The 23,833-nt window shown below is 38.7% G+C and overlaps 2 protein-coding genes across 3 annotated transcripts; one reads left to right on the top strand and one right to left on the bottom strand.

Moving 5' to 3' along the window:
- Positions 1 to 494: 494 nt before the first annotated feature.
- LOC120781385 lies at positions 495 to 11,158 on the top strand. Its single transcript, XM_040113594.1, has 3 exons — positions 495 to 614; positions 10,770 to 10,952; positions 11,016 to 11,158. The coding sequence occupies exons 1-3, from the start codon at positions 587 to 589 to the stop codon at positions 11,072 to 11,074; spliced, it is 270 nt and encodes an 89-aa protein (XP_039969528.1). The 5' UTR covers positions 495 to 586; the 3' UTR covers positions 11,075 to 11,158.
- On the bottom strand, positions 11,112 to 12,836 carry LOC120781372 (iron-sulfur cluster assembly scaffold protein IscU). Of its 2 annotated transcripts, none has more exons than XM_040113584.1 (3): positions 12,635 to 12,836; positions 12,033 to 12,486; positions 11,112 to 11,351 (listed from the first exon to the last, which is right to left on the bottom strand). In XM_040113584.1, exons 1-2 carry the CDS (start codon positions 12,716 to 12,718, stop codon positions 12,115 to 12,117), a joined length of 456 nt encoding a protein of 151 aa, XP_039969518.1. In that variant the 5' UTR covers positions 12,719 to 12,836; the 3' UTR covers positions 11,112 to 11,351; positions 12,033 to 12,114. The 2 variants fall into 2 exon arrangements, with proteins under 2 accessions (XP_039969518.1, XP_039969513.1); XM_040113579.1 differs by having other exon boundaries at positions 11,112 to 11,356; positions 12,635 to 12,835.
- Between the last annotated feature and the right edge of the window lie 10,997 nt (positions 12,837 to 23,833).

Raw genomic sequence — 23,833 nt, 5'->3', positions numbered from 1 at the left:
AGCGTTAACGTCAATGCGACAACTTTGCGTCAAATTGTCACTTTATTTGTAAAAATAAAAAAGAAAGAATATTTTAATATTTTACAAAAAAAAAATGGTTTTAAAATTTAAAGAGCGATATATTGACTAAACATTGTTTAATCTACTCACCTTAAAATAAACTTTTCTCATTTCAGTCAAATTCTCTCAAATAAAATGACTATTTCGCCTACTCTGCTATTTTAAATCACTACAAAAAATAACTACGTAGCACAAAAAACGGTACTCCATGAGTGACACCTGTTTCAAAACTCAATTTAAACACAGAGTAACAATATTTTGGACCGTGTTCTGGCATAGAAAAAAATAAATGACAAGAATCTTTTAAGTGTAGAAATAAGTTTATTTTAAGTCTCACAAGCCACTACTATTATTTCGAACATAGTTGTATATGCACAAACATATATGAATTAATATAGAAGTCAAGCAACATGCTAGACTGCGTCAATTTAAATTCGCGAATTAGTTGAATTTGAATCAATAAGAGTGTTACAACTCCCTCGATCATTTACTCATTTGGGAATAACATACTATTATAATTAACAATATGCGAGTTACTATTGTGATTTTTGTCGGTAAATATTCTAAAAAATTATATTTGTAATATTTTGCTTAAGAAACAAGGACTATTGAAATCTATTGAACATTTTTTCCACCTGTTGCCATAATACCAAAGTAAAAGAATGACTTTGTTGTTGTTGTAGCAGCAAATGACTGTGAAGACTGCTGCTAATTTGGCAGTCTTTGAAAATTCAGGTCGGCTCCGGTTACATACATCCAAATATTGTAGGAACGGGAGTGGCATCAGTCAGTGCACACTGTAATTCATTCATAAGCGGAACAAAGGCTTCAATAATAAGTAAAGGTAATACTCTTGCAAGGATCAAAGCTGGGAAAATACTTTTAGGTGTTGGCAAAACTATATCTTAAACAAGTATGGAGAAGCTAAGTTCGAAAGCAACCTAATATTTTATACTCTTGCAACTTGCAACAATCAAAGCCGGGGAAAAATTCTTTTCGAATTTCGATAATATATCTGACTGGTTCACCGCCATTTTCATTCGGATTTTCGTTATCTGCGGGCTTGAATAGTTTTGATCCGACTTGAACAATTTTTGGCTATTAGGTGGCCTCACAGGCACTATTCGTGCAAAGTTTTTTCCGGATACATTGATTGGTGTTTAATTTGCATACTGGAAAGTGAAAGAATCTGATGGATTTTAAAATTGTGTTATATGAGAAGTAGGCGTTGTTGTGGATAATGCTATCTAGGTCGGTGGCACGCTAACCAATTTTAACAACGGCTCCCATAAAGCCTTGTCTTATGATCTCGGACGTAAAATTTTAATTTTCTGACTTATTGTATTTTAAGTTGTTTAGGAGATATGTACATTAAACCTCTTAGAGTGCGTGGTCAGATCCATTTTTTCAAAGTTTTGCTACTGTAATCCTCTGCGCCAAATTACAGTTTTATATCTTAGTTTGGAGTTCAGTTGTGGTACTTTATAGACTTTCGTTTAATGGCGTTTTGTGGGCATGGCAGTGGTCCGATTACACCCATCTACGAACCTGTTCTCATTTTCTTGCCAAGGTATACGTGGGTGCACAGATAGACAATCCGACGGACAGACAGTCAGTCGGACTTCTAATCGACTCTTTCTGATTATTTACATACATATATGCTATGTATATCTATGCCGATTAGTTCTAGTTGATACAAACAGTCGTTAGGTGCACACGCTATACCATGTATGTAGCAACATTTTGCTTGAATATACAAATTTTAGGAACATTTTCAACAATAATTATTTGACAAAACTGTGAACCAATGCACCATAAATAATGCCGCAGAACCTTTCTCTCGAAAACTCGTAACGTCGACTCATCAGATGTTGTCATCGTCCATGCCTTTGCACCATATAGCATGACGGGAATAATGAGTAACTTATAGAGTTTGGATTTTGTTCTTCCGGAGAGAACTTTACTTCTCAATTGCCTACTCAATTCGAAGAAGCATCTGTTGGCAAGAGTTATTCTGCGTTGGATTTTGAAGCTGACATTATTATTGGTGTTGATTCTGGTTCCAAGATACAGGAAATTATCTACTACTTCGGAGTTATGACTGTCAACAGTGACGTGGGACCCTGGTCGCGAGTGCGACGACTGTTTGTTTGGTGACACGAGATATTTTGTCTTGCTCTCATTTACTACCAGACCCATTTTCCTCGATCCCTCATCCATTCTGGAGAAAACAGAACTAACGGCGCGGCTGTTGAGGCCAATGATATCAATATCATCGGCATACGCCAGCATGTATCACTTTTCACTTTCTCTCTCAAACCATTTTGAGGTTTCGATGAAACTACTTATGTCTGATATGCTTTTAGTTGAAATCCATTCAAGGTTTGGTGCTTGATGGATTCCAAGTGTTTTGTGTCGGATCGGGCATTCGCAGAGAAAGTGGAAAATTGTTTCCTTGTTCCCTGCTACTCCGCGGCCTCCGCAGATGTCGTTGTAGGGCATACCCATTTTGGACGCATGTTCCCCAAATGGCCACTGACCTGTTGTGGCAGCTGTTACTCTGCACATGCGTTTTCTTGACCTATTTAATAAGTCGTTGGTTCTTTTCTGGTCATATATTGGCCATAATTGTTTAGTTATGACGCATTTTGTAATGTTTTTCCACCTGTTATTTGCAACTTGTTGAAATTGTCTATTGATCTCTCCTTTGATCGATCCTAGCGGGCTCCTGCCTTTGCCAACTCGTCTGCTCTTTCGTCACCGAAAATGTTCCTGTGACCGAGAACCCAGATCAAGTCTAGTTGGAGCTTGTCTTTTATTGAGCTTAGTGCTCTCTTGCAGTTGTCAACTATGCTGGAATTTGTCATGGGTGAAGACAAGGCCAGGAGCGCCGCCTGGCTATCCGTAAATATAGTTGCTTTATCTATATTCCCGTGGTTTTCTAATAGAGCTTCGCAGGCTTTTTCTATGCCTAGTACTTCTGCTTGGAAGATGCTTGCCGAGTTCGGTAGACGTATAGAGAGAGATATGTCTAGATCAGCGGAGAACACCTCAGTGCCTACTCCGCAGTCCATTTTGGACCCGTCGGTATAGAATGAGATGGTATCCTCCTCTCCTATTGAACCTCTTCTCCATTCTCGTCTAGATGGTATCCTCACCTGGAAGTGTCTATTGAAATCCAGCTTTGGGAGAATGTAGTCTGATTTAATAATGGTGAGCTTGTTTAGGATTACACTATGTCTGTAGTTCTGCTGATTCCAACCTCCCAATTCTTTTATTCTTATCGCCGCAATAGCTGCTGTTGTGTGAATAAAAATGTCGATTGGGAGTTGATGTAGGATCACAGTGAGCGCATCAGTCGAACATGACCTGATTGCACCAGTAACACCCGCACATGCTGCTCTTTGTATTCCATTTAATTTTTTAATGTTGTATTGTTTGTTTAGCGCTGGCCACCATACCAGAGCTCCATATGTAAGTATAGGTCTTATGACAGCCGTATACATCCACATGATTATATATTGGTTTGAGGCCCCAATTCTTGTTGACGATTCTCTTACAAGTATAGTAGGCCATGTATGCTTTGTTTATTCTTTTTTCTATATTTATTTTCCCGTACATTTTGGTGTAAACCTCCACCCCCAAGTATTTAGCTGTGGGGGATAGAGTAGTGTTGTACCGTTTAGTACCGGAAGTTGAAATTGAGGTATTTTGGTTCTGCTTGCGAATAGCATCAGTTCTGTTTTGTTCGGGTTAACTCCTAGTCCATTGTTTTTAGCCCATAGGTTTAACCTTCGAAGTGCACTTTCCATAATCTCGCTGACTGTTGAAGGAAACATGCGTGATACCAACAACACTATATCGTCTGCATACGCTACTGCTTTCACTCTTCCACCGTTTAGTTGGAGCAGTATTTCGTTCAGCGCTACAACCCATAGAAGCGGAAAGAGGACCCCTCCTTGAGGCGTTCCTATACTCACATAACTTGTTTGTGTTGCAGCGCTGTTTGAAGCTAAAATCTTCCTATTCTCAAGCATCGATAGTATCCATCTGCACGCAGTGTCATCGATGCCACCATGTGCCAGAGAATTAATTATATCATTTACTTCTATGTTATTAAAGGCGCCCTCTATGTCTAGAAAAGCAGCCATGGTGTATTTTTTGTGGTGTAGTAATTTTTCAATTACACTTATCACCTCGTGAAGGGCAGTTTCGGTTGATCGGCCCTTTATATACGCATGTTGGGACTTCGATAACTTCTCCGCCATTATTGTTCTTACGTGTAAATCTATTAGCCTTTCTAGTACCTTCAACATAAAGGAGGTAAGGCTTATAGGTCTAAAATCCTTCGCATTCTCGTGTGTTCTTCTACCTGGTTTTGGAAGGAACACAACTTTACTTCTTTTCCAATTTCTTGGGATGTAAGATAGTTGAGTGCTAGCTTTGTATATATTTTCAAGCCTTTGAACCATTGGTTCTTCCAGTTTTTGCAGCATTATGGGCATAATCCCGTCAGGGCCTGCAAAACCATTTATGGCATATTTAATTTTGCTTTTGTCTACTAATTGGCTTCGATAATGAGCTGTTGATGCTGATGCTGCTTGCTGACTCCCGGGGAAGTGCGTTGTAATAAGTACCTCCAGAGACTCTTTTGCCGAGGAGGTCCAATCACTTCCCTCCGCCCTAATGTAGGCAGTATTAATATGATGTTTGGATAGCATTTTGCTCAGCCTAGCGGTTTGTCTGCAACTTTCTATCGAAGTGCAGAATGATCTCCATGAGTCGTTTTTAGCTTTCCTGACTGCTTTTTTGTATCTTTTCATAACATATTTATATAGCTTTTTCAAAACTGTTAGCGGAGTGAATTTATTGAAAGTTATTGTTAAGATTTTTTCCAACTTCTCTACTTCTGAATCTAGTTCCTGAGGATTTCTAATACTCTTATTGCCTCCCTTTTCAAGGCATTTGTTGCTATACTGGTAAATTCTTCCCACGCTGTTCTTCTAGGGCTCCGATATGTGAGAGGAGCACTGTATTTCTCGCGGATGCTGAAGAGTATCCAGGAGTGATCCGACATGGAAGGCTCATCGGATACCCTCCAGTTATCCACAACGAGACTGTCGTGTGTCTGTTGATAGCGAAAGGTTCAGCACTTCCTCCCACCCCTTAGAAGATTTTTAGTCTGGCCTTGCGAATTCCGAAGCTGGTTTTGTAGTCAGTCTTCTTCAGAGCCTCAATGGACTCATCGCATATTAGCCCCAGTATTGGTCTACTTGCTTTATTTGCTTTTTCCTTCTTGATCAGCTGCCACTCATCTATACCAGGTATAGATTTGTTCTGCAGCTTGATGCACCTCAGGAGTTTTTCGCGTGGCTCCTCTAGAGGGGGTAGCCAAATGCGAGCACGAGGTCTCTTCGGAATGTCCCTGGCGGGTAAAAGCCTCAATTGAAGGCCTACAAAGGCGTTGCTGATTTTAGCAACACTACCCGTCAGGAAATCTAGCGAGGCATGGTCCGCGCACTTGATGACCCTGTAGCCCCTGAGGGTCTCAGAGGAGTCAAACTCCGGGTGAGGACCCGCAGGATTGTCGAGTACAAAGCTTAGCACCATACTCGACAATCTGACGTCGATCTCCACCCATCTTTCCTGTATAGTGCTCGAAGAAGAGGAATTCCCATCTATGATGGCCACTTGCAGGCTATCCCTGGTTACATCGCAGAAATGCCTTGCCGTTGTTGTGCTGCTGTGTTCACCTTCACTCCGCCTAGGTTTTTTGGGCAGAGGTTTTGGTATTTCTGTGATAGAGCGATACCTTTTTTATGAAGTGCTCTCTTGTTTGCTCTCTTCCAGAGGTTCTGATTGCTTCCTTTTTAGGTAGCTTTCATATTCATCTACTATTGTTTTGAGGCGCTTTGTTTCTTCTTCATCAATTGGGAAACCGGCTGCCCTCTGGTACCGGGTTTTCCTCAGCTGATTCTGGGATTTCTTGCGCTTCTTTTTGTTTTCTCCTTTACCCGCCAGTGCACTTTGGTTGGTGCTCATGGCAACTTTGGAGGTGAGCGCTTCCTCCCTTAAATCTGCTGTTTTCACTGTTGTATCTACCGGTATACTTTGGTTGGTATGTCCGGCAGTAATCTTACTCGTCTCCCGGCTGGAGGCGAGTAATTCCTCCTCTTCGGATTCTGTAATGGGATTCCTGTAATTCATGTCCTTAGTCATCGCTGTTGTAGTCAATTTGTTTGTTGTTGTTGTTGCTTTATTGTTTTCGTTCATTTTGGTCCCACGAGTAAGCCGGAAAGGGTTGGTCACTCGTCAGAAGGCTTTTATACCTCCGACCTCGCCCGGGCATTGGAGGGGACCGTTCGCGATCAGCTATTTATTACCCCCCGCTGACCATTCAGCCTTCGGCACGGGTACCTCGACACCGTGGCTTAGGGTGCTGTTGGTGCGGGTATCCTCATACTTCCACAATAGGAGATGGGCGTAAAACCTAGGGTTTATTCATCCATATCACTAGTTTGGGAATTATGAGGTGCCCCTCTTAGTTCGTAAGATTAGAGTGCGTTTCCTTTGGGATGCACACTTTACTCTTACTTAAGCCCCTTCGCCACGACAAGGCGACCAACTGGAAAGAGTCAAACTGGTAAGAAGTGTCGAAAACACTAGTCTTTTGGAAATTTGGGTGATGTAAATTGAATGGTTTTGGAGATATATACAATTAACCTTTAGGGGTTACGACCACTTTTCAAATATTTAAAACCCCAGATGCCCCTTTGTAGTGCGATTTATTGTACCAAATAACAGTTCTGTATCTTAATTTGTGGTTTTGTTATGGCAACTTATCAGGGGTGTTGTGGAATCTGATAGTTGTCGGAATCAGAATTGAAACCGATCAAAAAAAGTAGTAGGTGACATGAATTCAGATATTATTGGTTTAATATTCGAAACAGAATTTGTATCGGTTTTGGGTGTGACGGAAACCAATTTTATCGGTTTTGCTATCAAAAACAAAGCAAGAAGATAGTCACTCACAGATTTGAAATGTAAGCTAAGAAATCAAGTTATTGTATTATTTCGAATTAATTTAGCGTTTTTTCCATAAGGGAAATATTAATAAATATTATCTCTTAAAAACTTCCTTTAATTCGGAACTTATTAAAAACTTTAACAGGAATGCTTCCAAATGTATTAATTTGCAAGTTTTTCATAATAGTTAACAGCTGGTTCGAATATTGGTTTTGAGTATGTTCGAAAAGACGAAAATGTAATCAGATTCTGTGACACCATTGAAAATCAGAATTAGTTTGCAATTCTGACAGCTAAGCAATTCTCTCTTGGATTCCACAACACCCCTGTATATGTGTTCGAATAGAGGTGATTAGTGGACGTGGTAATAGACCGATTCCGTCCATCTGCAATACCAATCCGCCATGGGTGCCGAGAAACACGTGTACTAAGTTTCATCACGATACCTTAATTTTTACTCAAGCTACTCGGAATTCGTCTTGTCATCCTGATCATTTATATATATGTATATAACTCTATCCGAGAAGAATTGCTCTAGAAATCTAAGCCCGTTTAGATCGTATCGTTACTGAAGCAATGCCTTGCAGCAGGGTTGCTTCGTATCCTTCTTACTCGTGCTGGCATTGATTCCAACTCAGGTCCGGAGAAATTCTTCTGCGACACTTGCGCCAAAAGGCTACATCCAAACTCCACCTCGGTCTGGTGTAATAGATGCAATATATGCAGCCATCTTAAGACTTGCTCAGTGCTCAGGACTTATGACACTCAGGGAATGGACCACGAGTTACGTGGTCCTATGTTGCCAACGCACTACTGCGACCTTAACATCCTTAACACCTCCACGATTCATAGGAGCTCAGATAGGCAACATGACTCTCATTCTGCTCAGTCCCCCACCTCTAACCTTCATCCCGCTCCAATCCTCGTGCGAGAGCCACTCTGCATCTCCTTTTTCCTCGCACAGTCTGTTTCATGTGCGATTCTTGTGCATGCTGCAGGGGTCTGCCCAACAAATCCCAAGAGTGGCATCACTCACTGACATAACAGAGCGGCAACCGCCCCTGCGCTTTTGCAGCTGCAACATCTACCACCTACACGCCACTCCTTTACTTCCAGGATCACCTACAGACACCCGCGTCAAACTCGGATCTTACAATTTAATTGCAACGAACTCTAGAACAAGATCGAATATATAGTTGCATTTATGATCCGGAAACGCGTATCGATAGCTGCGGACTAAAAAACCAAGCTAAAGAGCTTCTTAGATCTTCTGAGGTGTGAAGTTTTCAACGTTGTACGTAAAGATCGCGAGCGAGATAACGGTAGAGGCCAAGTCTTCATACTACACAACACCGTTCAATATCGTCTTATCGATGGCGACATCGGCCGCAGGGATACTATCCTAGAATGACGATTCGTCATTCTGCACAATGAATGACGAAGCCCCTACCAGAGTTATGGGCACCTGTAATAGCTCGCCCGATATTACCATTGCTAGTGGTGGTCTGATAAATAGCATAACCCGGCGATCTATGCTAACTCTTGCATCAGACCATCTGCCCATTATTATCTCGATCGAGACACCTCCCGATTTGGTTTCTGTGGAGAACCGCACATCCGTTAACTTTAACAAAGCTAACTGGGTCGGCTTCACAGAATTTGCTGAGAGCACCTTCAACGCTCTGCTCATTCCTATAGACATATCCGTTGGCGAATGTCGATTCCGCAAGGTGATCGCAGCAGCTACCGCTCGCTTCATCCCGGCTCGAAGAATAGCGGAAGTTCGCCCCAATTTCTCAGCTGAAGCAGCCGTTTTAGCTAATGAGAGCGACACCTTACGTCATGCCGATCCCGGGATCCCCGAATAAGTAATCTCAATTTGGAGATTCGACGATTGGCGCCATCATAAGCGGACGAAATGGATAGAGCACTTGAAGTCTTGCAACCTCTCCACCGGTGTGAGTAAGCTTTGGACTACTGTCAAGACTTTGTCTAACCAGAAGAGACATGACGACCGAGTTGAAGTTCAATTCAATGGTCAAGCCTCTTCGGACCCGAAGAAGTGCGCGAGCTATTTTAGCCTGCAAATTAAACTGCACCCTTCGGTAGACAAAACCAAGCGATATGTTAATCTACGCCTGCGCATAATGCCAAACGACTTCGCGCCACTTACTTTCACCGATGAGGAGGTTCAGAATGCCATCAACAAATCGAAATCTTCTAAATCCATTGGCCCTGATGCAATCAACATGCTTATGCTATAGCATATAGGCTCGACGGGAGTAAGCTACATATCTTACCAAAGTTCTCAACCTGTCGCTGACCACCCTTCAAATACCCGATGTGTGGAAAGTCGGATGAGTGGTCCCACTACTGAACCCTAGGAAACCCGCCAACAAAGGGGAGTCCTATCGTCCGATAACTCTCCTCTCCTCAGTAGTGAAGGCACTTGAGGCCTTGCTACTCCCGACCTTCACTCACCAAATAAGTCTAGCCAACCACCAGCATGGATTCCAAAAAGTGCACAGCACTTAGCTTCATAAACGCCAGATAGTTCGTGGCCTCAACCAGAAACCACCCTGTGAGAGAACGATCCTCATAGCGTTGGACTTGCCAAAAGCTTTTGACACAGTCAACCACACAACGCTACTGCAGGACATTGAGAAAACTACGCTTCCTCCAGGACTGAAGAGGCTGAACGGTTGTCAATCATCCGTACTATTTCGAGGTGAAACATCTAAACTGAGAAGAATTAAACAGGAAACTTCAGAGCTGCTAGAACACTGCACTCCGGACCACGACAGGATGCTTATTGATGTCTCCCATCGAACATCTACATAGTGAGACGCTTATGCTCCCAGTTAAGGAGCATAATGAACTCCTCTCCAAGCGGTTCCTGCTAGGATGTTTTCGTAGAAATCACCCTTGCAGCCACCTGCTTGGAGCGGAACCGCCTCCTAGGATATCAAGAGGTCATTCCTAAACTACGCCGACGGCATCAAACAATACGTCGACCAGACTTCGAACGCAATTAACTTCCGACAAGCACTGACCGCCATTCACAGTGTGGAGTCATCAACACCCTCACCGGCTCCCTTCCAGTGAATGGTTATTTGTAATCAAACCACCGCCCATTGCAACCGAAGATCCCGAGTTGCCGCGAGAAACGAGAGTGACCTTTGCGCAGCTTCGTTTTGGATACTGTAGCAGGTTAAACTCCTACTTGTCCAGAATAGACCCCCGACATATCTAGTATATGTCCTTCCTGCAAAGAGTCTCGGCATGACACTGGCTACCTCTTTGCATGCCCCACAAAGACCAATATCTGTCACCTCTCTCCCTTTGGTACGACCCCGTCGAAACAGCACGTTTCTTGGACCTACTATTGGATGACGCAGGCGACAACTTAGATAATCCTTACCATCCTGACGAGGATTAAGAACCCGTTACAACAAAAACAACAACACGTTTTTAACCTGTTTCAACGCCTTCCACGAGACGAATGCACCATAGAGCATTGCTGACTACAGAGCGAAAATACAACTTTTGCTAAGCAATACTTTTAATAATCTTTATAAATCATATGCAGATGGCACCGATTTTAATACATACATATGTATGAATATTGAAAACAAAGTTCAATGAAAAACTTAAATATTTCTTTATTATTTTTTGCCTTTCAGCACTCTGCCTCGTGGCTCTTACTTTTGCATCTCCAGCCGGCAAAAAGCAGGCCCCAGCATGTGCACGTGATTGCGGCGAAAAATATTCACCACTATGCGGCAAAGAGAAAAATGGCAGCAAGTTGCTTACATTTGGAAATGAATGCGTATTGTTGCGTTTTAATTGCGAACATCCCGATGGACGTAAGTGACAATATATGAAACTTACGTAGTAATTACTTACGTATATATTTTTTTTATTTGCAGAATATAACATAGATAGCGTAGGGGAATGTGCCGGCAATGTTAGCGTGCGCCTCTCCTAAAACAAGCCTTCTTATATGGTTTTATTGAAATGTGCAATTAAATTGAAGAAATAAATTTATTTCAATACGTGTATTGCGTAATAATCTTAGTGTTTAAATATAGTTTCTCATTCCATCACATATTTTCAACATAGACATACTTCTATTTCAACTTGCATACGATTATACTCTATTACAGTTCCCAAATTAAAGCTGACGTCCATGGTTCAACATTTCAAAAGGATACAATTTTATGCATTGTTATAAGTATTTAAAGCATAACAAAAGCCGGAAGATGCTGTTCTGAAAACAAAAACAATAAATATTTTAACATTAAGCCTGGGCAATAAAAATATCGTATCAAATAGTCATTAATTATTTCCAAGTCTTAGTAGAAAAAGTGATGAGCAAAACAATAAAAAAGTTTTCAGGTCTTGTACGATTCCAATTTCGTCCAATCGTATGGACGGATATAAAACGTTTTTCAGGTAAAAAAATATATATACATGTAACTGCCACAGGTTTTAGTTTTGAAATTTAATTGTATTTGAAGTCTAAATATTGTAAAACTATTTAAATATGTTAATACACTTTTTGCACATTTAATATATTTGTAAGTAGACTGCACATATTGACATACATCCGGTCAAGAACTTTCTGCAATGGCGGCCTTCGACTACGCTATAATAAATATTTATAATATATTTTTTTATTTAAAAAATAGACAATAAATCGATGTGCGCATAGTTGACTAGAATGAATTAGTTTAGCAATTTTTGGGCTTTAAATATAAATATCTCTAAAACTATAAGTTTGAAGCAAGTTTAAGTACATATGGGATTTTTAATTTGAAAAACTATATCTGTCCGACCAAATCAACAGATCACTTTAACATTGAATCCAGCTATCAATTATTAACATGTATGAAACATTGATTAGTTCGACACATTGAAAGATTTATTTGTTTAATGTTACTCACCTGATAATATCAGCTCTTAAATGTTTATCTTCCATTTAACACTCGTAAACTACAACTAATTCGTTAACATCATTTTTGATTTTTAATCATTCTTTTGTTGTTTTATTTTATAATCGGCAAGTGCTGCTTTTATAGCGTCCTCAGCAAGCATAGAACAATGCAATTTTACTGGGGGAAGACATAACTCTTTAGCTATGTCGGTATTCTTTAATTTTCCGGCTTCATCAATAGTTTTGCCTTTTACCCATTCTGTTGCTAAAGAACTACTAGCAATTGCTGAACCACAACCAAAGGTTTTAAATTTTGCATCGATAATTTTACCATTTTCATCAACTTTGATTTGAAGCTTCATGACATCGCCGCATGCTGGCGCACCAACTAAACCTGTTCCCACCCTTTGATCTTTCTTGTCAAGGGAACCTACATTTCTTGGGTTCTCATAATGTTCCACTACCTGAAAAATATATTATATATTATATATTTATTCTTAATATTGTAGTAATAATAAGTTTTTTATAAATAACATACTCAAGTATTAACCTAAAAATGATTTCAACACATATTTCATTGTTATGAAAGATCTTAATATAATAGATACTTACGTTTTCATGATAAAATACTGCTGGGACACTTTGAATACGTGTCAATCTAGCTTGGAGCAATTTAGATGCGCGAGTTAAGGACATTATTTTGATATATAAACAATTTCTGTTTAAATGATATAGAGTTGTGAAATTCTACGCCTTTAATATTTTGCTGCGATTTGCAAACGAAAACAAGAATATTTTGACAGTCAACGCGTTGCCAACTCCTTGGACAGACTTTTCAATAGTGTTGCCAAGTCAAAAATACACGTAACATTTAATACAGAGAACGTATAACCAGAGAACTTAAAAGTATAGAGAAGGCAGAGAATGTAAAGTCAGAGAACTTAAAAGTATAGAGAAGGTGCAGGTTCGACCAGAGAAACTGAAAACTCTGACACAGAGAACATAAACAAATTTTTTATGTTCTTGCCTCACATGCCCAAGAATATGAAGAGACATAAATATATGTATGTATGTATGTATGCATGCTCCTTATGTTCGCGATTACATGAGGCAACTTTAGTTGCTAATTCTCGGGCGATTCTCTTTTGCTGTCGCCCATTACCTTCACACGAGCAACTTGTGTTGCGGAACTCTGCTCGAGTTTTTTTTCTCATTCTCTTTCACTTTATTTTAACCCATTGTCTACTCTTTACTTTAACCCATTGTCGTTTCTTTTTCCTTTTAGGTATTTGGGCCACTCTATCACATATATTAATCAGCTCTGTCAATTAAGAAATACATTTTATTTATTAAAACAAAGATATATCACCCTTTTTACTATCGTCTGAATCAATTTGTATGGCTTCCTCCATACATTTCACAATATCTTTAATTAATTCGATTTTTTCATCATACTCCATTTTCTAAAATATTTATATTATATTATGTATATTTGTATACATATTTGCAAATTAATTACCAAAAGATGAAATTAAATTTTTTAAATATATTCAAAATATTAATTTCAAAAAAAGAACACGAATGCCGAAAAACGTCGCAGCGAACTGTTACGAATAAGAACACAAAGCGAGTTGCTGAACACTGGAAACTCGGCGCGATTCTCCTCTCCTCGTCGCCCCCTCGCCTATAAACCAAGAGTTGCCGCAACAAAAGTTGCCTCGTGTAATTGGGCTCTATGATGCTCCCAACAACAGCATTGTGATATTTTCATGCTTCACTTTTTCTTTCAACTTGGGAATCGCAATGTATGCAAATATGTATGTATGCTTTTGCGTTTTGCCGTCGGCAATTCAATATTGACATGTAAATATAATTATGATATGAGTATAATTTTATATGAATGCATGCATGTACATATGTACATACATCTTCTATCATATTAATCTTATGTCTCTGCGCATGCTCATATCATAATCTTTTTATGTATACGTATGTGCCCATTCAGAAATTCAAATCATGATTTTATCACTTATCAATATAATGTATTACATGCGCGCGCATTGATCTGCATGTTCATACATTCATATATACTTATATGTACATATAAGTTAAGAAATTTGATGTTAATTTCTTTTAAAAAAAATTTTATTTATTACTTGTTCGTTACATTACAGAGCTAAGACTAAACTTAAGAATTAATTTACTTAAAACCTAAGCTACGTTGCACCGGCCAACTGCTGACTTTGTTGCCGATTCTCCGAATTGGCTTATTTCGGTTGCGCGTGTTGGATTTCCGCTTCACGCCGAAAAATGAGCTTTGTGCTGATGAAAGCGTCTGGCTTTTACTGTGGGAAATGTTGTGCAATTAAAGATGCATTTCCGCTATGATTTGCTAATTATTGCTGATTATGTGTTATTACTTATTTAGTAATTGTTAACATTAGCCATGTTAACACTTCCTCTCTTAAAAGCGATCGTCCCGAGAGCCTATCAAAAATAGGGAGGTTGTTAAAATTGATGTAAGTATTTTGATCATTGGAAAGATCTTTGATCTCCTTAAGATCAATATTCGCTGGGGGCATCTGGTTAAGGTCCAGGCTTGAAGATATGATTATTCTGTTTTGGTGCTTTTTCCAGAATTTTCGAAAAAATATCATACCGAGAATGATAGTTGCAACGGCTCCAAGTGAAAGGGAGCTATTGGATATCGTTGCTGTCTTCAGAAGATTTATTCTTCGTATGTTATCAATGTGAAACTCCTTTAAGGCCTGGAGAGAAAGTAATTCAATTCGATTTCTTTCGATTGGTGCTGGTTGCAGGGCTGCTGGGATTGCCGGCAGTGGAACCAAATCGTAATTAATGTAAAATTGATGATTTATTTTTAACGTTGAGTTATGAAAATTAATAAGGTGTGTCCCTGATAAATTTTTCTGCATTCCGTCAGCATCTATTACGCCTTGAAAGCCATTAAGTAATATGGTGCCGGGTTTTACTTCTTCAATTTGTTGGATATGTTGGCCGTTTGTTAAAGTGCAAGATGAATTTAGGCTATTTACTACTCTAGGTATACAACTACTATTACTTATATTTACTAGTTGAGTTTGCTTACAAATCTCAATTTTCTTATAATTATTACATACTTCTTTAATTCCATAGGTATCTTTTGTACCCTTTAATATTTTATCAAATTCGACATTAATTATAATTTTGTTTTGCTTAACAACTGGTCTTATAATCATTTTTTGAAAATTTTCCTTAATAGTTAATGGTATTTTTACCAAGTAAAATATTGTCATATTTTGACTAATTACATTTATATTTGATATTTCTAGTGCTTCTTCAGCATTTTTGAAAGGTATTTCGTCATTTTCTAAATTTTCTAACGCAATTTCGATTTCATTTTTATTTAACAATAATGTATTTAAAATGTCTTTCTTTGCCCACTGTATGGCGTATTTAATGTTAATCAACTCTTCTTTTATTAATCGTATTCTATTCTGCAAATTTATAATAGTTTCGTTTTCTATATAAGTATCTTTCCTTATGTTATTAAGAAGATTATTTACTATCATGCTAATGTTATTAATTTTTTCGTTAAAAATATTGTTAATTAGTACTTGTTTATTATTATTATTATTGATATCATTAAGATTTTTGGTTATTACATCCAGATCTTCGTGATCGGGGCTTCCGGCTATGAATTTCCAAGCCGTTCCTAAACTATCTATGGATCTTTTCTGTCTTCTTTCGACAGGTTTTATTGTATCTAAAATTTGAAGAGATTGGGTTAATTCGTGTTTTAGGATGGGATAAAGGATTGTGTCCTTAGGTATGTCCGAAGAGGTGAATCTGTACATGTCCGTCAGAAATTGTTCGTACTTGTTGAGGTCGATTATGTGTATTAGTCTGAAGTCTCCATTCTGGATTTTTACTAGTCCGTCATTTATCGTAACTATTTGTGCCGTGGAGTAGTCATAAATGTCTATTGATGCGAATATTGGGTAAATAAGGAGAAGTCTGGAAACAAAAAATTTTAGTTTTGATTTTTTATATTGCGTTTATGAACTACTTTTCCTGATTCTGTCAAAACGGTGGAATTTTTGTCTTCCTTTACTATTTCTTTTCTAAATTTTGGAGATATTTTGGTTCCTAGTCGTTTGTTTATCCTAACGTAAATTGTTTCTCCAGGGTCATATGTTTTAATTGGATGACGGGCTTTATTATGGTAGGTAAGATCTTTTAGTTGTCTATTTTTTAGTTCCGAGATAATTTCTTCTCTAGCTCTTTCAAATTGGCTTGGGTCTGTGGAGATTCTTCTCCCGAAAAATACCTCTATTGGTTTTTTCTTTGTGGAGGAGTGGACTGAAAAATTGTACTCGTAGACGGAGTTATCGAGGAGAGTTCGGCGAATGAGGTGAAACTTCGCTCTGCTTTTAAACAGCGCATTATTTCTGTGAGGGTCGAGTGAAATCGCTCTACTTGACCATTTACGGAACTTGCATAAGGTGGTGTTTTAAAAATTTGTATATTTAGGTATCTTCCAATAAAAATCGAATGGAAGCTGAATTCAAAGACGTTTCATTGTCTATAACTACCGTTTCTGGTACGCCAAATTGAAACAGTAGTTCGCGGAGAGGTTCCTTAACGTGTTCTACGGCTCTGGAGCGAAGGATTTTGGTTTGGGCATACTTTGAAAATTTGTCTATGGCTGTAAGGACGAAATTTCGTTCAGTTATGTAAATATCAATATGTAAGATTTGTCCTGGAAATTGTGGAATAGGGGTTTCTCCTAGTTTTGGTTTGGTAGGGTGGCGGTCGTACTTATTTTCTTTGCAAACTGAGCATTGCTGAATAATTCTTTTTATTGTTTTGGTCATGGAGGGAAAATAGTAATTTTCTAAAATTTGAAGTTTGTTTTCACGAGAATTCCTATGTGCTCTTTTATGGGTATTTATGATTATTTCTTCTTGTTGCTGTTCGTCTGTCACATCCTGGACTTGGAGTTGAGAAAACCTGGTTTTATAGTTACTAAAGTGGATCGGGTATATTTCTTGAATTTTACCCATAGTTCTTTCGTCGGTTTTGATGCAATTTATTATGGAGGGGTTTAGGTACCTTTTTAGGAGATTTATTAATGTTTCTGAGTTATATTCCGGTTCTTCAATGACGTGTCTATGGTATGTGGGGAATACTATCTTGAATTGATAGGTAGAAATTGGGCCTGAATTTAGGAAGATTTGGGTTTTGAAAACGTTAATTGGGGATTCTACATGCCAAATTAAGTTATCGGATGAGCTCTCGTCACTATGCTGGGTTACTGACAAGGAGTTAATTGGTTCGGGAGGCGTTCTTGATAGTGCGTCGGCTACCACGTTAGTTGTGCCTGGTTTGTAATGGAGTTCATGATTGTATTCTTCCAGTGTGGCTTTCCAACGTTTCATTTTTGAGTTGTTATTTTTATTGCTGAGGGCCTGTGTAAGGGGTTGGTGGTCTGTATAAATTTTTACTTTGGCTGAACCGTATAGATAATTCCTGAAATTGTTTAGAGCCCAGATGATTGCTAAAAACTCTTTTTCGTTCGTAGCATAGGCTTCTTCTGTTTTGGTTAGTGTTCGGGAGATGAAGGCGATGGGGTGTTTGTCCTGCGAAAGGACTGCACCAATTGCAAAGTTTGACGCATCGGTCGTTAGATGGAATTCTTTATTGAAGTCAGGATAGGAAAGTATGACGTCGTCAGACATGAGTGAATTTTTAATTTTGTTGAAGGCATCTTTTGCGTCTTCATCCAATTCGATATTAATTTTGCTGGACTTGTTTTTAGATATACGTCCTTCTTCCCCTCTTAAGAGTATGGTTAGGGGTTTAGCCAGCATGGCGTAATCTTTAATAAAGCGACGATAGTAGCCGGAAAGGCCTAAAAATGAGCGAAGTTGCTTAATATTTTTGGGGTAAGGTATTTTAGCTATTGCTTCTACCTTTGAGGGATTCTTTGTTATTCCTTTTGAGGAAATAATAAATCCTAGAAACTCTACTGAGTCCCTGAAAAATGGCATTTGTCTAATTGTATTTTCATGTTTGCGACTTCAAGGGTTTTGAAAATTTGGTTTAAGTGGAGGGTGTGCTCTTCTTCAGAGTTGCTGAAAACGACTATATCATCGATATAGACATAGCAAATTTTCCCAATGTGATGACGAAGAATGTCATCTAAGGCTCGCTGGAAAATTGAAGGGCATTCTTGAGTCCGAATGGCAGTCTTGTGAATTCGTATTTGCCATTGTTTATTGAGAAAGCTGTTTTCTCAATATCGGATTCTTTGAGAGGGATTTGATGGAATCCACTCTTTAAATCCAAAACGGAAAAGTATTTGTTTTTCCCAAGCTGGGATAGTACCTCATTAATTTGGGGTATTGGGTAGCGGTCTGCTACAGTAATCGAGTTAAGCTTCCTATAGTCAATAACGATTCGGTATTGCTTATTGCCTTGGGAATCGGGTTTTTAGCTACAACCCAAACGGGTGAATTATAAGGTGATCTTGATGGTCGAATGATGCCATCGTCTAACATTTTGTTGATTTGGGTTTCGACTTCACCTTTTAATGACATTGGGTAAGGGTAATACCTTGTATAAACGGGAGTGTCCTTGTGCGTTCTGATTTCTCCTATGACTTTAGTGGTATAGGTAAGTTTATCGTTTGGTTCCGTAAAGAGATTAGAAAAATTTTCGACTAAATTATTAATTTCCTTCTGATGTTTTTGTGACAAGTTATCTTCCTTAATATGTATTTTGTTAACAGATCTTGAAGCTAGCTGCTTGATTTTAATTTTGGTATTGCCTTCTAACTCCATGAAGTTATTCTTTACGTGGATGACTGCGTCAAGCTCCTTAAGGCTATCATTCCCAATAATACCATGGAATGATGTCAGAGTTGGGAGGAGGTAGAATTTCAGTTTTTGTCTGAGTTAAATAGGTTTAGAAAGGTATGCTGTTTGATTTCGATGTCTCCTGCTATGGATTTCGCAAAAAAATGCTTTCGTTATTTATTGGATTGGGCACGATAGAGGATCGTATATAGTTTTTCGTAGATCCTGTATCTACTAAAATTTTCACAATATCTCCACTCTTCAGCCTGCATTCAACATAGGGCAGCGAAGAGTGACTCATTCTAAAAATGTAAATCAGTCGTGTCTATGTAGCTATCGTCCTGACCTTCATCATTTCTGTCTCTGTAACATTCGTCATCGTAATGGCTAGAGTTGTCGTTCGTCTGCTTGTCAATTGTTGTGGTAGGATAGTAAGCTTGGGGTTGTTCGGAATCTATATGGAAATTCCTTTGGATTTTATTAGGGGCACAGGAGCTGGAGGGTTGCCAGGAGGAGGTCTTTTGTTAATAGGGTCATTATTACGTGGCCTATTCATATAATTAATATTCTAGTTCGCAGTGATGGGTCAATGTCCATTGGTTCTGGACGTGGCTGTGGCTTATGCAAAGGACGTGGTGATGGATTGTAATGCTGTTGTGCATATTGGGGCGCCTGTTGCTGGCGTTGAACTTGATAGTTCATTTGCGGTGGCCTATGTGGAGTGGCTGCGTACAACCATGGTTGGGGCAAGTATGCCAATTCGGGGTAAAACTCATTGTTTATCCTTCTGGGAGGTAGTGGTGGACGAAACTCTTGTGGTTTCCTGCTGATATTGTTATTATTGCTCAAGGCATAATGTGACCTGAAGGTTTGATTCTCTAGCTTGAGACACAGGTGGAGTGCCTGAGGGAGATCTGCTGGTTCCCTCATTCCAAGGAGTCTCGGTAGATCTGCTTTGAGTCCGCGAACGAACGTGTCTAGGGCTTTATCCCTATACGTACGAGTTAGAAGGTGCATGGCTTCTGCGCCTACTTCCATGCATCCCAGTTTGTTCAGAATTAGTGAGAGATGAGAATATACCTTTTGGTAAAATTCTTGAATTGTATTGCTACCCTGTACGAGAGAGGTCATTTGGTACTCAAGGGTACCAAGGTCGCGTTTATCCGCGTAATGCAATGTTAGGCAACTGGAGATCGCCTTCCAATCCAGTGGAGTGTTATAGGACTCCAAGGCAATGTCGGCATTGCCCACGATTTTGTTTCTAATGACATTGAGGATGCCATAATATTTTGGGGTACCTCTTTGAGGCTCATATATCTGGAGGATCCTGTCCACGCTTTTCCTCCAAGATGTGAATTCTCCCGGATTTCCGGAGAACTCCCGAAGACATCGTACAACATCTGGTATTTTGTCTAATTCAGAGACATTCCCGAGTAGTCTTGAGTCTATGGTAATGTCCGTGAAATTCGAAAAGTTGGAATTTGGGTTAAGGGCGGCTTGAACCATGTTTCGCCCTTCAGTCCTTAAGACATTGTTCACAATTCCTGTGATTACGGAAGTTAACTCATCCATCGAGAATGAATTAGAAGAGGCAAGAGGCTGACCAGAAGGTGCTGGTGGCCCTTGGGGTGCGAGGTTGGCAGGATTAACTGGCATGATTGATATATTTCTATTATTCACTTTTTTATTTTAAAAATTTAATTTATCCCTGGCTTATTTTGTTTTGAGTTAAAACTTTCCTTTCTAAATTTTTCACTTTTAGTTAGCTTTTCGATATAATATTATCTCGTCTAGTTCAATTATTTTTTTTCTGAATTATGCTCTCTTTCTTAAATTATGTCACTATTCTTAAATTGTGTTCACCTTTGCATTAAAGATTTCTTAAACATAGTTTGTTTCACATTAAACAGTTTCACTTTTTATATTTTAAAAATTCTTTTACATATGTGAATATATTAATATTTATTCTTAAAATTAATTCTTACTCTAGTAGCAGGAACATTCTCCTGGGCAGGCGGCTAACGTCTTGCGTTTCCCGTTTGCTATTGGCAACTAGGGGGCCTCTTTTCCTGCACTTCTGTTGAGTCCTAGCCCAAGCCTTCGCCGTCTATGGGGTGGTAAGTATTATCCTTGTCTTCTAATGGTAGCCGCTGAGAATCACGACAGCACAAACTTTTTAACCAAGACTTGTGGATACACCCGCGAATTGTATTGATACGAAACGCGACTAGCGAAGGCCCCACGTTGGGCGCCAGTTAAGAAATTTGATGTTAATTTCTTTTAAAAAAAATTTTATTTATTACTTGTTCGTTACATTACAGAGCTAAGACTAAACTTAAGAATTAATTTACTTAAAACCTAAGCTACGTTGCACCGGCCAACTGCTGACTTTGTTGCCGATTCTCCGAATTGGCTTATTTCGGTTGCGCGTGTTGGATTTCCGCTTCACGCCGAAAAATGAGCTTTTGTGCTGATGAAAGCGTCTGGCTTTTACTGTGGGAAATGTTGTGCAACTAAAGATGCATTTCCGTTATGATTTGCTAATTATTGCTGATTATGTGTTATTACTTATTTAGTAATTGTTAACATTTGCCATGTTAACATATACATATTTGCATACATTGCCGAACAAATAATGCATAAGCATACAAACATACATATAAATGCGTACACATGTGAATATGTCACCAACAATAAATTGAAGCATTGTTCTACAAAAACAACAATTGTCTAAATAGCAAAAGCACCACAAGTCAATATGGCTGCCAAATTGGCGAAGTTCAAATGTAGTAAATTTTACAACAAAAACTATTTCATTCATAAACGCAGGCGCAAATTCCACAAGCGACCTCGCTTCATTCATAGAAACAGACGCCGTAACATCCCCCTGAGCATGCCTTTGCCAACAAGCGTCTTTTCGCGACGATGGCAAAAGCTAAAAATCATAAATTGAACAACTTTCTGATGATTCTTCACAGAAAGAAGTGACAAAAGTGGCAACATAGCCGTTGTCGATTTACAATATTTGTCTAAAATATTTTTCCGTGACTCGCAAAAATCTGCGTCGATATGTCAGAGAACATAAAAATTTTCGCATTATTTCGTTATCATTTCCATATTTGTACCAATAGAATTTCTATGGCATATATGTATGTACATATATTATTTCTTTGGCACATTTGTCTGTATGTTTACGAAAGCAAATTCGAGCCACATACATATGTACATACATTCATAAAAACAAGTGTCGCACGCTTCTTTCGCATCTCCGTTTTCATGGTCAACCAATAGCCGAAACTTGCTAAACTTAACTTTTTCGTACACTTTTATTTCACTTTTTTTTAATAAATAAACAAATTTCACTATCAGCTGTCTAAATGTACAAGTCTGCCGTCTGTCACCATAAAATTGCAATGCGAATTAGCGTTGCTTAAGGCGCATTAATTTTGCTCGTCTGTCAGGGCTATTAATTACTATATGTAATACTAAGTATGTTCGGACCGACAACGAAAACATGTTTTTGTGGGAAAGACTGGAAAACTTGTGTTTTCGTCCATGTCAAATCTGTCAAACGAAAACACAGTTTTCGCTGAAAACTATTTGAAAACTTACATTCCACTCTTTGTAATCGGTGATGCTCTAGTTTAATCGATGTTTTTGGAAGACATATTTTGCCGGCTCTAAATTGTTACTTGATATTTGTTTACATTCCATATACAAATACAGCTGTCATTTGATATTCTCATCCTGCTCTTGCAAAACCTTGCCCTGAGCAGAAATTGCAACGCAACGGCACAACAACAAACAAACGCAGAAAATTATTTGCATTGGCTGTAAAATATGTCAGACCAAAACCCATGCTTATTTTCGTGCCGTCATATATCACTAGATTCTGCAATGTGTACTCTCCTGGCCTTGCATATTTCGGTATAGGATTTTTGCATTTTGTGTCATCGTGCAATCTTGCAAGAGCAAGAGAATGCCGCTATTGATAGTTGTCAGTGAAAACTCATCGAAAACACACATTGTCGGTCCGAATGACTTAGATGCCACAACATACAAATGTGTTTTCAAAATGTTTTCAATGTCGGTCCGAACATGGTATAAATTATTTGTATACCATACTGCTTTCAATTATTAATTTTGATTTTGCCATTATATAAAGTTCAAATTTTATAAGTAAATAATCTGATTGGATTCATCTGGGTTTTTCCCAAACCATGCAATAAATGTTGGGCCACATTAATATATTCCAGACTGCACAACTCGGTTTATTCATTAAATTGTAAATGTTTGAATTTAAAATTTGTATAACTTTGTTTGTTATATTTAGGTGCTTCGAATTTGGACAAACATGCCCGTAAGGGACCATCTAAGCGGTGATGAATTTTAATTTACATTTAAACAACAAAAATGCTCAAGTGGGAACAATATCAATTACAGTGTCACTACGGAACGGCGGAACGGAATCACGAGTTGCACTATAATACGCTTCATGTAATTCCTATTACTTCACTTCTTTAGTGATTATCAAACCGAGCGGTAGAGCATGGTGCAAATTCAAGGGTTTAAAAATACTGAAAGTCGAACCGTGTTTTATTTCAATGAATGGAGTTGTAATTATTTGTTTGAATATGATTACACGCACACAGCAGTTTCGGTTAGAAATATCTGATTGCGCTACTGGGTAATTAAACGGTGATTTAAACGATAGGTGGCTTGCAGGGATGGTAGCCTCAAATTCATATCATTATTGGCTAGGTTGCGCGCATGTGATTTCAAATACGTACAGGGTTTTTCCGGAATGTAATAGGACTGTTTTCTTCCGCCGCGACTGTACTTCGGAGTGTGCGCGCAAAGACTGGATTCGATAGAGAGTCAGAACAAACGTTTTCGCGCAACGTGTTCCTGTGAGCGGTGCAACCCGAAAATACAACGTTCGTTAGAGCCG

The sequence above is a fragment of the Bactrocera tryoni genome, chromosome 1 (genome assembly GCF_016617805.1).
Source record: "Bactrocera tryoni isolate S06 chromosome 1, CSIRO_BtryS06_freeze2, whole genome shotgun sequence".
Lineage (NCBI taxonomy): Eukaryota > Metazoa > Arthropoda > Insecta > Diptera > Tephritidae > Bactrocera > Bactrocera tryoni.
This window is presented reverse-complemented; position numbering and strand designations above follow the sequence as displayed.

Coding starts and splice junctions, on each gene's coding strand:
- LOC120781372 (XM_040113584.1), bottom strand. CDS start 12,718: ATGTCCTTAACTCGCGCATCTAAATTGCTCCAAGCTAGATTGACACGT. Junction 12,487..12,634: donor CAGTATTTTATCATGAAAAC/GTAAGTATCTAT, acceptor TATATTTTTCAG/GTAGTGGAACATTATGAGAA.
- LOC120781385 (XM_040113594.1), top strand. CDS start 587: ATGCGAGTTACTATTGTGATTTTTGTCG. Junction 615..10,769: donor TACTATTGTGATTTTTGTCG/GTAAATATTCTA, acceptor TTTGCCTTTCAG/CACTCTGCCTCGTGGCTCTT. Junction 10,953..11,015: donor TTGCGAACATCCCGATGGAC/GTAAGTGACAAT, acceptor TTTTATTTGCAG/AATATAACATAGATAGCGTA.